At 40.7% G+C, this 17,106-nt stretch overlaps 1 protein-coding gene across 5 annotated transcripts in view; it reads left to right on the plus strand.

The window, feature by feature from the left end:
- The window catches only part of SIMC1 (SUMO interacting motifs containing 1), a 93,528-nt gene that overhangs the window by 29,865 nt on the left and 46,557 nt on the right, over window positions 1-17,106 (plus strand). For 4 of the 5 annotated variants that reach the window (XM_058282467.2, XM_058282475.2, XM_058282470.2 and 1 more), the window contains exons 2-5: window positions 6,499-8,226; window positions 12,018-12,250; window positions 13,088-13,157; window positions 16,269-16,423. In XM_058282467.2, coding sequence (XP_058138450.1) covers window positions 6,499-8,226; window positions 12,018-12,250; window positions 13,088-13,157; window positions 16,269-16,423 — 2,186 coding nt within the window. Of the gene's footprint in view, window positions 1-6,498; window positions 8,227-12,017; window positions 12,251-12,412; window positions 13,158-16,268; window positions 16,424-17,106 lie in introns of those variants that run through there. The other variant, XM_071211087.1, reaches the window with a different exon arrangement.

Raw genomic sequence — 17,106 nt, forward strand, 5'->3', positions numbered from 1 at the left:
CATGGGAGATCCTAGGTTCAGTTCCTGGTGGTGCCTAAAAAGACAAGCAGACACAGAGCACACAACAAACAGACAACAGCAAGTGCAAACAACAAGGGGGGAGAAATAAGTAAATCTTAAAAAAAAAAGTTAATATTATACTTAATAAAGCATGACTGTAATTCTTTCCTCTAAGTTCAAGAAAAAAGCAAGAATGTCTGCTCCCACTACTTCTATTCAGAATTATACTGGAAGTCTTAGCCACTGCAACAAGACAAGAAAAGGATTTTAAAAACATATAGATTGGAAAGAAAGAAATGAAACTTCTTTATTCACCAACAATAGGATTTTTCATATTTGAGAACTCTAAGGAATCTTCAAAAAAAAGTTATGTGAAATAGTATATTTAGCAAAGTCACAGGATAAAAGGATAATATACATAAATTGATAGCATTTCTATATACTAGCAATAAACAATTGAAAATGAAATAAAAATATATTTACATTTTCAATATCACTAAAAATATTAAATTCTTAGGGATAAATCTAATAAAATGTCTGCTAAACTTGTACATTAAAAACTACAAAACATCACTGAAAGAAATTACAAGAGATCTAAAAAATGAATAGATATATCTTGTTCATCATATATCGGAAGACTCAGTATTATTAAGGTGTCACTTCTCTAAATTGATATATATATCACACAACACAATCCCAATCAAAATTCCAGCAGGTTTTTTTTTTCTTTTTTGGGGGTAGAAATTGACAAGGTGAATCTAAATTTTATGTAAAAGCAAACAATTTAGAATAACCAAAGCAATTTCAGAGATTAAAAAAAAAAAAAAATGGAGGGCTTACTGTTTCAAGCTAGAGTAATCAAGACAGTGTGATTTTTTTAAGGTTTTTTTTTTTTTTTTAATTTCTCTCCCCTTTCCCCTCGCCCCCCAGTTGTCTTCTCTCTGTGTCCATTTGCTGTGTGTTCTTCTGTGACCGCTTCTATCCTTATTAGCAGCACCAGGAATCTATGTTTCTTTTTTTTTGCGTCATCTTGTTGTGTCAGCTTTCCATGTGTGCAGCACCATTCCTGGGCAGGCTGCACTTTGTTTCGCGCTGGGCGGCTCTCCTTACGGGGCACACTCCTCGCACATGGGGCTCCCCTACGTGGGGGACACCCCTGTGTGGGGGATACCCCTGCGTGGCACGGCACTCCTTGCACGCATCAGCACTGTGCATGGGCCAGCTCCACACGGGTCAAGGAGGCCCAGGATTTGAACCGCAGGCCTCCCATGTGGTAGGCAGACAACCTATCCATTGGGCCAAGTCCGCTTCCCAAGACAGAGTGATATTGATGTTAGGTAGACATATAGCTTGATGGAACAAAAAAGAAAGTCCAGAAATAAACCCACGCATTTATGGCCACTTAATTTTCAAAAAGTGCCTAGGCAATTCCGTGAGGAAATGAATGTCTTTTAAACAAATTGTGCTGTAACAATTGGATATCTGTATGGGAAAAAGTGAACATTGACCTTTACCTCATACCAAATACAAAAGTTAACTCAAAATGGATAAAGACCTAAATGGAAAAGCTAAAACTACAGAAATGGGAAGTGTATGTAGCTCAAGTGGTTAAGTACCAGCTTCCCATATTTGAGATCTTGGGTTCAATCTCCTTACCTCCTAAAAACAAACAAACCAGCTCTCTTTGAGGAACAGATGTAGCTCAGTGGTTGAACACCTGTTTCCCATGTAAGAGGTCCTGGATTCAATCCCTGGTACCTCCTGAAAAATAAAGTAAAATAAAACTATAGAAGTTGTAGGGAAGTGAATGTGGCTCCAGTGCCTGGGCTCCCGCCTACCACATGGGAGGTCCCAGTGCCTCCAGAAGAGCAGCAAGCAAGACAGTTTGCTGATCTGACAGGCTGGTGCAGCAAACTGATGCAGTAAGATGACACAACCAAGAGACACAGCCACAGTGAGGAAACACAGTGAGAGAGGCAACAAAGCAGGGAGTGGAGGTGCCTCAGGCAAATAGGTGCCTCCCTCCCACATGGGAGGTCCGGGTTAGGTTCCTGGTGCCTCCTAAAAAAAGAAAAAAATAAGACAAGCACAGAACAGGCATGGCAAACGCTAAATAATGAGGGAGTGGGGAGAAAGAAATAAGTGTTTAAAAAAAGAAAGAAAAGAAAAAAGTTATAAAAGAAAACAGGAGAAAATCTTTGCAACCTTGGGGTAGGCAAAGGTTTCTTAGATAAAACTTAAAAAGCATGAACTGTAAAAAATGTTTGATAATTTGAACTTAAAATTTAAAACATCAGTTTTTTGAAACACCCCATTGAAAAAACAAAAAGCAAAACACAGAAGAAAATATTCACGGTATGTACATCTGAAGAAGAACTTGTATCCAGCATATAAAAAAGACAGTCCAATAGAAATGTGCAAATGATTTGAAAAGATATTTCAGGAAAGGAGATAAATGAATGGTTAATAAGTACAAGAAAGGACACTCAAAATTATCAGTCTCCAGTGAAATGTAAATTAAAACCACAGTGAGATGGTACTACTGCCCACTGAAATGCTAAATTTTAAAAAATTGATAGTACTGAGTATTGGTGAGAATATAGAGCCAACAGAAACTCTAAAACATTGCTGGTGGGAATCTAAAATAACCAGTTGGGAAAACTCTTTGGCACTGTTTTCTTACAAGATTAAACATATACCACCTCTGTGACACAGGAGTTTCACTCCTAGATACTTACCAAGAGAAAGGAAAACATGTTCGCATAAACACTTGTATATGACATTCACGTTATGCCTAATTGCCCCAAACTTGAAACAGTCCAAATATCCATTAACGTCAATGCGGTATAACCATACAATAAAATATTACTTAGCAATAAAAAGGCACTAACTCCTGGTACCTACAACCACATGGATGAATCTTGAAACATTATGTTGCATGAAAGAAGACAGACATGAAAGAGTACCTACTGTATGAGTCCATTTATATGAGATTCTAGGAAATGCAAACTAATCTAGATTGACAGTGACAGCATTAGGGGCCAAGGAACCTTTTAGGGGAGTGGAAATGATCTATATATTGATAGTTTTTAAATTTTTGAAGTTTTATACTTTAAATGCATGCAATTTATTGTACAAAAATTATACCTCAAAAAAAGCAATTAAAAACATAAAAAGAACACTTGCTGAACCACGATACTAACTTTTGCTACTTCCCTTATTACTCAGAATGTAGATGGTCTGAATCTCCAGATCTACTACATCAAAAGCTGGCCTGGGAACTGAAATGCTCCCTTTTGGTACAGTGTTCTCTTCCTCGCTGTCTTCCCCCAGGTGGCGGTAGAAAGAGAAACCCATTTCTTGGGGAGAAAGTGCAAGTTTTCTTATATAACAAATTGGAAGAAACAGGGAGAGGTTACTGCCTGCTGGGGTGGGCACATTCTGTGAGGTTCCGCGGGTTCAAGCAGTCCTACTGCTGATGCTTAACTGTTCTGGGTGCTGCGGAGAGAGATGAAGGAGACACAGACTATCGTTAAGGATCAGGCTGTAAACTCCTTATCAACCTTTTTGCTCATTAATATATTACTGACTGAATTAATACATGAATTAATTTCCTTAATATTTAGTGGAGACGAGAAACGTGTACTAGTGTTTGCAACCTGGGAACCCACTGGTGCATCATACTTTATTATACTTTGTTTGACCAACAGTGTTTTCAGTTTGAATGGCTTTGGATGGGGCAGTTTGCCACATTCCCCACAATTCCCCACTGTAATAGTAATTACACAACCTGCTTCACTCACATGCCCTGAAGGCATTTTCGTTTACCACTCTTGAAAAGCCAACAAATACAGTACAGCATATCAGGTACTGAGAGGTCAATGCAGGTGCAGTGAGGACCTACGAGAGGAAGTGGTTAATTGAATCTGGGATGAGAAGGGATGTGGGAGGATTTCCCACACAGTGATATCTGTGCTGAATCTTGAAAGACAAGAAGTTTCCAAACAAAGAGACGATAGTCATTCTGGGCAAAGCAAAGAACATTAGCAATCATAAAGATAGTTACTTGAGGAAGCATGGCACATTTGGGGATCTGTGGTAGTTCTGTACGATCTGATCAAGTGAGGAAGGAGAAGTCAGGAAGAAGTTAGGCCCTTTTTATGAAGGTCCTTATGTGCCTTACTGAGACATTGGGCCTTTATCGTGTAGCTTCACATGAAACTACTGATGAATTTTAAGTGGGAGGGACGCAGTGATGCTGCATTTCTGCAATTGGCAATGGAAGAGGAGTTGAGTTCAGACCTTCCATGGCCCTGCAGCGAATTGTATTCGGTTTAGCTGGCAGTAGAAAGCCACCAAAGGCTTCTAGAGCAGGGCAGTGATACTATATGGCTCCTTTCTAGAAACAAGTTATTAGGTTTCAACAGACAATCCTTATTCCAGGATAAGGTTCATGCCAGTTGCTTACTTGACACTCCCGGAATCCTATGCTCTGCTTTGATGCTGTTGACAGTGGTGACTATCACATCTATTAAGAGAACTAGCATGGTAGCTGAAGTAGCAGGAATAGCATTGGCAGTCCCAGGACCCTAAGGTACCAGCGGTTGTGGTACCCAACCAGGTAAGGAGACACCTGGAAGTTAAGGCAGTATGGTTCCAGACTCACAGCATAGAGGTTGATTACCTTGCCCCTGACTGGCATCATCAGACTTTGTGAACTGCCTAACATTTTGCTGAGGAATGGGGGTTTTCTAGTAATTAATGCTAGTTAGGTCTCAGTCATAGACTGTTGGTTTTATAACCCTTATTATATTATCCTCCATATCTGACTTTAGGCTGATTACATAGTCAGTTATGTTCTATATTCCTCAACCCCAACTAGGCAAAGGAGACAGACCTGGGTTTGACTATAACTCTGGCACTTATCTGCATGATCCTTAGGTAAAATAACCTAACGCAGCTGAACTTCATTTCCCCATCTGTATCTTGAAGGTGACAATGCCTACTTTTGTAGGGTGTATTAGTCTGCCAAAGAGGTGCCAATGCAAAGTAGCAGAAATCTGTTGGCTTTTATAAAGGGTATTTATTTGGGGGTAAAAGCTTACAGTTACAAGGTCCTAAAGTGTCCAACTCAAGGTCACTTTTCTTGTCAGAGTCTGTTGCCACATGTTAAAGCAAAATGGTGGGTGATGTCTGTGAGGTTCAGCCTTCCTCTCTCTCAATGCTCCTTGGACCCAGCTTCTTCCTTTCTCAGCTGTAGGCTGGAGGGCTCATTTCTTTCCAGCCTCAGCTGCTCTGGTCTCTTCACAAGATCAGCTGTAGACTATCAGGAGAATGGCTCATCTCTCTTCTCAGGGCCACAGGATCAAAGTTCATTCTTCTGTGCCTGTGGAGCTCTCTGTATTCCTCTGTGTATTTCTTCTTCTGTTTTCTCATTGAGTGAACGTTCTTTTATGTAGCTCCCAAGGGTGGGGATTCAACCTTGCATATCCTAATGATGTGGTTGAATCAAAGCCCCAATCTTGATTTAATTAAGTAAAGCCTTTGAATTGAAATCAGTCAAAGAGTTTTTTGCCCAAATGAACAGACCAGTTTACAAACATAACCTCTCTTGGGAATTCATAAATAATCTCAAGCTGCCACAGCTTGTCTCTCCGGGCTTCCTATATCAGTCTCCACTGTCTTCCCAAGATCAGCTCTAAGCTATCAGGCAAATGGCCCGTCTCTCCCCAGGGCCCCAGGATCAAACATGACAGTGCTCTCTCTCTTCCCATGGACTTAGCTGTTTGAGCCTTTTCCTTTCTGTCACATGGCAAAATTGTCTCCTTTTCTCATTTGTCTTCCTGAGTGTCCCACCTAGGGGATAGAGACTCAGCCTGAGTCATCCTTACTGACATGGTCAAACCAAAGCCCTAATCTTGACAGGTAAATGAATCAAGGGCCCCTCAACTGAATCCAGTATAATCAAAGGGTAATACACCCAGAATAGATTAGTTTACAAACATCTCTTTTTGGGATTCATGAATAATCTGAAACTGCCACATAGGGTAATTGTGAAAAATTAAAGATATCATGTAAAAGCATTCAACATGTTTCTAGCACATAGTAGATTCTCTTATATTGACTTCCCTTCTTACTTAGCTTCTCTTGTAGGTTATAATGTATATCTGCTTTTCCAAGCAAAGTTTGCTTTTTATGCCATGAATTAAGGTTGAAAGTGCCCGTACCTCTCCCCTGTTCCCATTGGATCAGAAAAAAATCCCAGTTTGCCTCCTGTAATGTGCATGTAACATTTGTATAATGTAAGATGGTAGAGAAATTGACAGCTTAGGCAGAACAAAAGGTTGACCCAAGAAAATTAACACTCACATTAGACAAGATAACATTTTCAGTAAGTGAAAAGATAATACTCATTTTTAGAAGCTAGGACTTAAAATGTTCCTAGATAAAGCTGAGACTCCCTGCTTAATCTCTTCTCTTCTCATAATCTTTCAACAGGACTTCATTGATTTAACTAGAGAAACCAGACCAAGACCAAAGGATCGCAGTGGACTCTGTGTGATCGACCTGACAAAAACTGAGGATGAGAATAGGCCTATTGCTACTCTTGACTTGACTCGAGAACCTGTTGCTCCTTCTCAGAAGGAGCCAACCAGAGTTCAGACATGTGTTAGCCTCTCTGGCAAAGATGCAGTGGAAGGGCGGGTGGACAGAAGCTCTTGGCCTATAGCACGGAGAATCATTAACAGTGATCCTGTGGATTTGGACCTGCTGGAAGAGACCACATTTGAAGGTTCTCAACCTCCCACGTCCATCGGTGGAGGCTCTGTTTATCCAGGGGAGCCAAACTGTAGCTCAACAGCATTCAAAGGTGACCTTGGCTTCTTGGCAAGCCTCCAGCTGACTTCAGATGTTCCCTCCCTCTCCCCAACAAGCAATAATGGTAGCAGCAGCAATCAAAGGGCACCCTTGCCCTGCCCACTGCAAACCTCGCCATGTCCACCACGAGCCTCCTCGTGCCCACCACGAGCCTTGTCTTGTCCACCACAAACCATGCAGCACCAACTACAGGCCTTGCCTCACCCGCCTAAAGATGTGCCATACCCTCCTCAAGATGTGCCATGCCCTCCTCAAAATGTGCCATGCCCTCCCCAAGGCATGCCATGCCCTCCTCATGGTGTGCCATGTCTTCCTCGTGATATGCCATGCCCTTCTCAAGGTGTGCCATGCCCTTCTCAAGCTGTGTCATGCCCTCCTCAAGATGTGCCATGTCCTCTTCAAGTTGTGTCATGCCCTCCTCGAGATGTGCCATGTCCTCCTCAAGCTGTGTCATGCCCTCCTCGAGATGTGCCATGTCCTTCTCAAGCTGTGTCATGCCCTCAGCAGAATATACCAAGCCCACCTCAAAGCTCATCATGGCCTCCTCAACACTTACCGAGCCCACCTCAGGATTCACTCTGTCTGCTTCAGAACTTACTGTGTCCATCTCATGATTCATCATGCCCACTTCAGGACTCTCTGGGCCTACCTCAAAATGTACCAGGCCCACCTCAAAACATATCATATCCACAAAATGTGACACACCTGCGAGATACACTGTGGTTACCAGGAGACATGCCACAGTCACCAGGGGATGAGCCACAATCACCAATGGCTGTGCCACAGTCACCAGGAGACATGCCATGTTCTCCTAGAGATGTGTCGCACCCACCAGGAGATGTGCCGCAGTCACCAGGGGATATGCCACGTTCACCAGGAGACATGCCACATATACCAGAAAATGTGCTACATTCACCTGGAGATATGCTATACTCACTTGGAGAACTACCTAACTTACCACAAAGCAAGCCCGACCCTCCCCAGAGTGATATACAGAACCATGACACCCCAATGGATATTTCTGCTCCCTCTTCGCGGAGCTGCTCTCCCAGGCCACAGTCTCCACAGTGTGAATCTCGCTTGGAGAAAGTTCCTTGGTTCTGTGTCCCAGAAACCCCTGTGGGAAAAGAGATATCACTGTCAGCCAGAAAAGAGATATCACTATCAGTCGGAAAGGAGATATCACTATTAGAACCTGTTAAGCCTGGGCCCGCCCAGGTACCAGCACCAACACCACAAGGTGGTCTGTCCAACAGACCATGCCTGCACAGACTGAAGTACTTCTTACGACCTCCGGTGCATCACCTCTTCTTCCAGACACTAATACCAGATAAAGACACAAGAGAGGTAAGCTAGCATCTCTTCCCCTAAGGATAGGGTGTCCCTTGTATAGGCCAAAGATGAGGCCAGTGTGAATGGAGTCCACGGCTGAGCAGACAGGGCCAGTGTAGATTTCCCATACCTGTGGAGACTGCTCAGTGTAGAGTCAGATCTGGCTTCAGAGTTCGGCCCATAGTTAAAAAGGGGTGTACATGAGAGCGGATGTGGCTCATTGGTTGCACGCCTACTTCCCATGTTTGAAGTCCTGGCTTCAATCCCTGGTACCTCCTAAAAACAAACAAACAAACAAAAACCTGGTGTACAAGTCATTCTTCATTTCTGAGCCTCAGTTTCCCTATCTGCAAAATGGAGATAAAATCATACCTCCCAAGGTCATTAAATGACATAACATATGTAAACTGCCTGTTAGAGTGTCTGGCTCGTCCTAGGTTTCATCAAATGCTTGTCTTCAGCTCCAACCACTTTCCCTTCCTGATGTCCTCATTTCAGCTCCACATCACAGAGACAATAATACTCATGACACCTCAGTATTTCCAAAATTGGTACTCTCTGGCTCTTTGGGAGGAAATTCCATTTTTAAGATTTTTAGTGGGACTGCTGCTTCCTTTTGGTCCTCATTGATCCACAGGGCTAAACCAGATATGTAAAAAAAAAAAAGAAAAATAGAGGAGTGGATGTAGCTCAATGGTTGAGCACCTGCTTTCCATGTACAATGTCCTGGGTTCAATCCCTGGTACCTCCTTTAAAAAAAAATTGTGACTGAGTGCCACAATATGAAGCTATTTATTCTTTAATCACAACCCCATCCCTGACATTGAGAAGACTGGCTTGAAGTCGTTCAAAAAGTCAACAGGTGTTGAGCAATCAGTGATCCAGCTAAGCTTTGATTTGAACTTGACAGTGATTTTTCTTCTCTTGTTTTGTTTGTATTTTTGTCTCTTGTCTTTCTCCTTCTGAGCGACTTTCCCCAACTGTCAACTCAATTTTCCTCCTGTGAGTTTACCTCAGATTGGTGAGGCATCTGTCCATTTTCAAGAGCGCTTAGGAAGACTTGCAAGGGTTGATCAGTTCCCCTAGTGAAGGATATGGGACTTTTAAGGGTGCTACAGGACTGTGAAAAGCCTATCAGTAGATGCAGGTGGGAAACCAGATCCCCCTTCTCCATACACCTAGCTTGGATTATGAGTTGCAGTTACACTAATGTGGATTTTTTCTTCTTCTTTAAATAAAGAACCTCAGCCATCTAAACTTTATCTGTAAATCTTTGCTATCCCTCCTATGATTTCTTCTGGACATTTTATAAATACTTCTTCACTATGTCATTTTTCCCCCAGAACTTCTGCCAGTCCCACACTGCCACTTACCAGCCATTTGCCCTAATTCCTTTGAGTGTCTTTTTGTCTTCTTCTTCTTCTTTTTTTTTTTTTAGCACTCTAAAAATAAGGGTCATTATGCCTCTATCATGAGAATTGTTTGACTTCAAGATAAACATAAAGCACATAGCCTCCTTTTAGGGCCTGTCAAAGTGCTCTATAAATATTAGTTCCCTTTAACAGTATGGGCATCACAACAGTTTGTAAGCATTTATGTTCGTAGATAAGCCCCTTGTTCAAGAAATGATTAATGTCAGAGCTTTAGTACTAGTAAAATGTGCAAATATAAAACCTGTCACCAAAGCAACATGTTTATCTTCTCTCGCTCTTAGTTTTGATTACATGTCATACACAGTCGTGGTCTCTATCAGAAAACTTGGGGAGCCCTCAGGTGATTTGTGACATAAGGAAAACTAACTGGTCTTTTCTTCTCCAGAAGATTTTCTAGAAGGGAAGTTCCAGCCATCACTGTTTTACCCAATATACATAATTCCCTAGATCTTCATTTGGCTGGCTGTTTTTAAATTAATATTTATTTTCTGATGTTAAAATAATGCTTCTTTTTATAAAACACTTAAAATATATAAAAATAATTAGCAATAGTGCTATCATTTAGCATTTACTATTGCTAATAATTTGGTTTCTCTCCTTCCTGGTTTACCATTTTATACATCCACATTCTAACTTTTTTAATAATTGGGATTATATGGAGGTATATATATATATGGAGGTATATATATATATATACACATATATAGTATGTACACATATACATACTATTGTTTATAGAGAGTAGGAGTTAAAGAGTGGCTCTGAACTTATAATATCTATATTTGAAACCAGCCTCTGCCATTTGTTGCATGACAAATGTTTAATCTTTCTAAATGCCTGCTTCCTTATATGTAAAGTAGGAATAATAAAGTATGTATTTCTTAGGGTTGTTGTGAGAATTAAGTGAGAATAAATTGCATTCAAAAAATTATCATTTTTCCATATCTTTAAAAATTATAAGAAAATTTTTGTTGTTTTTCTTCTGATCATAAAAGTAGTATGTGCTTATTGTGGAAAAATTGAAAAACACAAAAGAGAATAAAGAGGAGATAATCACCTATAATTCCCCACTTAAATAGCAGAAAAACCACTTTTTATATTTTCTCTCCCAGTCTTTAATACATACTTTTTTTTGAAAAGCAACTCAGTATTTACTGTTTTCTCTAAAAACAGCAAAATGATAGTCTTCTCCTAAAAATAAAATTTGTCTAAAACGTCTTTATCTGTTTCAGTAACTGATATAACATTGCAACTGCTCCTAAATCTCGCCACCCTTACTTCAAAAATCAGGTTATACTAGCTTTTGACTCTTTAGTACTTTCCTTTTTGTAATATATTTTAACATAGAGGAAATTGTATTATATGTAGAATTTTGATTTCTAATTTTAACTTGTAAGAATTTTTTTTTAAGATTTATTTTTTATTTATTTCTCTCTCTTACCACCCCTCCCACCCCACCCTGGCTGCTCTCTGTGTCCATTTGCTGTGTATGTTCTTCTGCGTCCACTTGCATTCTTGTCAGCAGCACCAGGAATCTGTGTCTCTTTTTGTTGTATCATCTTGCTGCGTCAGCTCTCCGTGTGTGCAACACCACACCTGGGCAGGCTGTGTTTTTTTTTGCGTGGAATGGCTCTCCTTACAGGGCTCACTCCTTGCACATGGGGCTCCCCTACATGGGGGACACCCCTGCATGGCACAGAACTCTGTGCACACATCAGCACTGCACATGAGCCAGCTTACCACATGGGTCAGGAGGCCCTGAGGTTGAACCCTGGACCTCCCATGTGGTAGGCGGACGCTCTATCTGTTAAGCCATATATGCTTCCCTATAAGAGTTTTCCCATGTCATTAAAATTTTTTTAGGTAAGACTTTCCTATCTTGTTTTTTTAATTATAAAATATTCGAAGTGCATGAAAATTTGGATGTCTTCAACCTGTTCCAGAACCTCTCATTCTCATTTTTATGTGCAGTGAAAACCCATCCTGATTCATGTCTTTTTTTCCAAAGATTTATATGTTATTTATTTCTCTCCCCCCCGCCCCAGTTGTCTGCTCTCTGTCCACTCACTGCGTGTTCTTCTGTGTCCACTTGTATTCTTGTCAGAGGCACTGGGAATCTTTGTCTCTTTTTGTTACATCATCTCTCCGTGTGTGCGGTGCCACTCCTGGGCAGGCTGTGCTTTTTTTTTCCGCACGGGGCGGATCTCTTTGTGGGGCGCACTTCTTTGCATGCATCAGCACTGTGTGTGGGCCAGCTCACCACACGGGTCAGGAGGCCCTGGGTTTGAACCCGGGACCTCCCATGTGGTAGGCAGATGCTCTATCAGTTGAGCCAAATCTGCTTCCCTGATTCATGTCTTTTTATCTCCACAGACCAAGGGTCGAAAATTAGAGCCCATCCCTCATCGAAGACTAAGAATGGTGACAAATACCATTGAAGAAAATTTTTCCTTGGGGACTCTGCAGTTTTTGATGGACTTTGTGTCACCCCAGCATTACCCACCCAAAGAAATTGTGGCTCACATCATCCAGAAAATCCTGCTAAGTGACTCTGAGACCGTGGATGTCCTAAAGGAGGCTTACATGCTTCTCATGAAAATTCAACAGTATGAACCTTCCCAGCTAGCTCTTGGCAAATCTTCTAGGAAACCTGGCCTCAGGGCACAGCACTCTTGCCTAATCTTTACTCAGCTAACCATTAGGGAGGCTGACTTGTTACGTCAGTGTTATTTGGATTGCAAGTGACAGATAATCCAAACCAAACTGGCTTTTTTTTTTCTTTTTCTTTTTCTTTCCTTTCTCTACCAAATTGGTTTTAACTGCTGGTAAAAGAAAATGTAATGGCTCATTTTACTACAAACCTGTGGGAAAGGTGTCACTTGAGTCAGTGTTCAAAACTGGTCACCCAGATCCTTTTCCAGCTCTGCTTTGGCTCTCTTGTTAGGTTCCACTTGGTAGCCTTCTTAGCTTCATTCTTTAAGACATTCCCTGTAGGAGAGAGATTCTCTTTCCCTGAGAGTCACAAGATTTCTAAAATTGAGTCTTATAGGGTTTGATTGGGCTAACATGAAACATGTACCCATCTTTGAAAGCAGTCACTGTCAACTTTGGGCTAGAATATCAGGATTGGCTCAACAGGTCACACACTTCATCCTGGGGTCCTCGTAGGTAGGTAAAGCCAGCTGCAGCTGGACTGCAAGTAGTAAAGAGTTGGTTTCCTCCAAGACAAAATTGGGATCTTAATGCCTCCAAAAAAGGGAGAAAAGGTATTGGGTAGAAAAAAACACTATACCCAGATTGAAGTGGTATTGGTATATATGGTACAAGAGAGTGAACAACAGACTCAGGAAAAAAAGAGGCATTTTTCTTCTATCATCTTCCAGATCCCATACCTTCTTCCACTAAACTCTCCAGAATTCTGATTGATGTTCCTTGACTTTCAGGCTCCATCCAGCCAATGCCAAGACAGTGGAGTGGGACTGGAAGCTGCTTGCCTATGTCATGGAAGAAGAGGTAAAAAAAACAAATCACAAAGACATGTCTTTTTACAGAGGTAGTTTGAACCAGAAACAGAAGTGACAGCAAACCAGGTAGTAAAGTCTTGCCTTTATTCCCTGCTTATGCTCCTATCCTGACACATAAAATCCTAATGAAATGGTATGTGCTCTCTTCCAATTTGAATTCATTCACTTATTCCCTCTCCCTCTTGAGGGCCCATTAAAAATAATGGGAAAATTATATATATATTATATATATATATAGAAAAAATTATAAATCCATGGCATATATATCTATATATATATATAATGGCATATATAATATATATAATGGCATATATAATATATATAATGGCATATATAATATATGTAATGGGAAAATGGGAAAATTATATATATATATATATAAATATATATAGAAAAAATTATAAATCCATGGCAATGAAAATAAGAAAGACAATAAATTTAAACAGAGTTTCGGAATTTGAATGAAACAGAGTTTTGGAAATTTGAATGATAACGGATGAACTTGGGCAGAAAAAGCGACAGGCAAAAGTACAGCTAGTAGGGACTCTAGCCAGTGAGGGAGGCAATCTAGCCTTTAGAACATCAGAGAGGCTTTGGACTCAGAAACACAATGTACAGAGGAGGATAGGAGTGAAATATGTGCTGCAGATGGATATTTGCTGAAAGTCTGTGGATGAAACACTGCATTCTTGAGTACAGAAAGTTCAGGAACCAAGTTACCTACCCTTCAGGCATAAATCCACGATTCATTGTCTAAAGAAACTGAATGAACCAGACATAATAAACAAAGGCAGCTAATGTAAAGCTGGTGCCCCAGAAAAAATCGTTTTTCACATTCTGATCTTTAGAACATAATTAAATACCCTAAGCATAATTGACAGTTTTCTTCCTGCTCACCCTAAAGCAATTGTATAAACAAATTTTCCACCTAAAATTCTATACACAGCCAAACTATTAGTCAAATAGGAAAATAGGAAAAAAGACATTTTCAGACATGCAGGAACTTGAATCCGCATGTCCCACTTCTCAGGAGGTTACTTGAGAGTGTACATCAAAAGAATGAGGGAGTAGTCAAAAAAAAGGAAGACATGAGATCTAGAAACACTAGATCTAACCCAGGGGAATAATGAAAAGAAGTCCTAGGATAACACAGAGTAGCAGGCCTAGGGAGCACACAGCGCAGCTTGGAGCAGAAGGGCAGAAGATTTTAGGAAAGAGCAGTCTGGGCAAGAAGGTATTCTCAAGATTCAACACCATTCTTGAGCTAGAAGAAGTAATGTGATAATGGCAGGTAATGAATGTAGGGGGGAAAAAAGTAAAAGCTTCATAAGAAAGGAACTATTTCCTTAGTATACTACATGGATTTACAATATAATAAATAATTTTACCGTAGTCTTGATATTCTAAACACAAGTTACAGCGTTTAGAATCAGTTTATAATTGAAGCATAGAAGACATACTAGCCTCGACATTATAAAATAAGTTTATAGTAAGTAAAGTTTGAGGGATTAAAAAAGGTAGGATCTCTGAGCTTATTAGGGCTGCTAACATCCTTCTCTTACAAAATGGAGAGTCAAAAGATACTGTGTAGATGATAAAGCATCAATTAAGAGACCAATGTTTTAGGAAAAGAGGTAGGGGCACAAACGTAAGTAAGTTCAATCCTTATCTATCGTAGCAGAAATCTATAGATAATGTCTAAAGTTGATAAATAGTGTTAAAAGCATATTTCTTTAGAGATATTTAGTAACCTTCAGAAGAAAGACTTAAAAATTATTCCCTCTAGGATACTACAGTGGAAAGTGGAGGGGGGGGAAGAGAGTGGTGTCAGTAGAAGAGCTTTTTCATCATAAATCTAGTAGAGATACTTGATTATTTTAAAAATCCATTTGCATCAATTATTAAAGGTTAGAGAAAAAAATGTATGTATTTGGAAGATAAAGATATCCCATACCCACCTCCTCCCAAAAAAGAAAGAAAGAAAATGGTACATACTTGGATGGCCATTCTTTTTCTTGCTGACTGCACCATACCCTGGTCCATGAATTTATGTCCTGAGTATATGTGTCTACCCTGTGGAGTCTGCTAGCTGCCGCAGAGTCCAGAAACAGTTTGGTGCCTTCTAATTCTTTGAAGTTTCAAAGCCTGAGCTCCTGGGCCAGGATCCAAGTACTTGCCTCACTTAAAAAGGAAACCAACAAACTGCATGCCTGCTATGGTGCTGGTACTTACATTGTCTTTCGCGAGGTTAGAATTATCTACATGTAAATCACAAGGACACTGAGGCTCAAAATAAGAGATAGAGCTGGGATTTTTTGGGGGGGAGGGGGGATTTTTTTTAAAAAGGTCTCTCTGCCTCCAATGCCCATGCTCTTTACCTGTGTCAGTTTTGCTTTATCAGTTAGGATCAGAATCATCTGCCCTGTAACTGGAAAACCCAGCTCAGACTTTAAACAATAAGGATCAGCTCACATTCCCGGGAATTGAACAACGGGGTGAACATGATAGTTGCTTTCTCCAGCAGCTCAGCAGCGTCATTAGGGTCCAGTTTCTGCCTTTCTGTTCTGCCGTCCACAGTTTTGGGTTTATCCTAAGGCTGATAGTGAGGTTCAGTGAGAGGGAGAAGCTGACTTCCCATGGCCATTTCCTGAGATTGAATCGTCTGTACTCCTAGAGACTCCAGCAGACCTTTGGTTGTAGCTTAGCTGCTAGGAAATTCTAACTATCTGTAGATGCCGCGATCTTTTGAATAAATAATTTTGGAACCCCAGTTTCTGACATCAGGAGTGGAGAGCTTGTTGACTAGAAAGAATTCTTATGGTTGGGCCCCCTGCTCACTGGGTGAGAAGACAGATGAGCAAAAGGGATAGGAAAATGCTTTCTGAAACCTCATAGAGTATATTCTTTTAAAAATTCCCCTATTTACCCTCTTTCATAATGCCCCAAATGACTACCTTCCCCAAGGAGCCCCTCTAGTTGGTATTGCCATGCTTGTTGACTTATGGTCTTCCCTTGGACTTAGTATTTATGACTTCCCAGTGCTCACTGCCATCCATGAGACTGAGAGAAAATACTGGCTTCTCATTGTTTCTCCCCACAGGGACAGAATCTACCTGGGCGAGTCCTTTTTTTGCGTTATGTAGTACAGACCCTGGAAGATGACTTCCAGCAGACCCTGAGAAGGCAGCGACAGCACCTGCAGCAATCCATTGCTAGCACCGTCTTGTCCTGTGACAAACAGCCCCACAACGTCAGGTAACCAGCCACCCAAGTCCTGGAATGACAAGAGGTAGGGGTTATAGATGGGCAGCTACTGAGCAGAAGCTCACTTTGTCCAGTTCCTCTTGAGGGCCAGAGAATGTTAGGTGGATGAGATTATCTAGTCACTAGATAGTGTTATCAGGGGTAATTATTAAAACTATAGACAATAATAAAAGAAACCTTTCCTCTGCATCAACTCTGTATCAAGCTCATAGCTTGAATGGTTTTTCTCTCAAGACCACCAAACTTCCCTGGGTCTTTTTCTATATTATCTAAGCTGCCTTAGTTTCCAGGTAGGAAATGCTAACTACTGTGCAGCTCTTACAAACCTAGATTTATGCCCATCCCCCTGAATAACCTAAGATAAATCTCATTTGTCACTACTAACTCCAAAAAGAGGTGTTAGTTTTCTAACAGGCCATGTGGTTGACCAGTTGACCAATAAAGTAGCAAGCATGTATTCCTTTTTTGGAGAATCAGGATCAGAACTTTTAGAAGCTTCAGAACATAGAACTATTATATCCTATACCAAGCGTTAAAAAAAATGGGGTTTCTAGAGTAAGGGGATATCAGGCTGGAATTTTCTTCCTGGAAGCACTTTCCTTGCTTTTTTAGAAATGGCTCTCACCAGAAGAGTGTGCCAACATCTATTTTTCAGAACAACATTGGCATTCTTC

The sequence above is a fragment of the Dasypus novemcinctus genome, chromosome 2, assembly GCF_030445035.2.
Source record: "Dasypus novemcinctus isolate mDasNov1 chromosome 2, mDasNov1.1.hap2, whole genome shotgun sequence".
NCBI classification, from domain to species: Eukaryota; Metazoa; Chordata; class Mammalia; order Cingulata; family Dasypodidae; genus Dasypus; species Dasypus novemcinctus.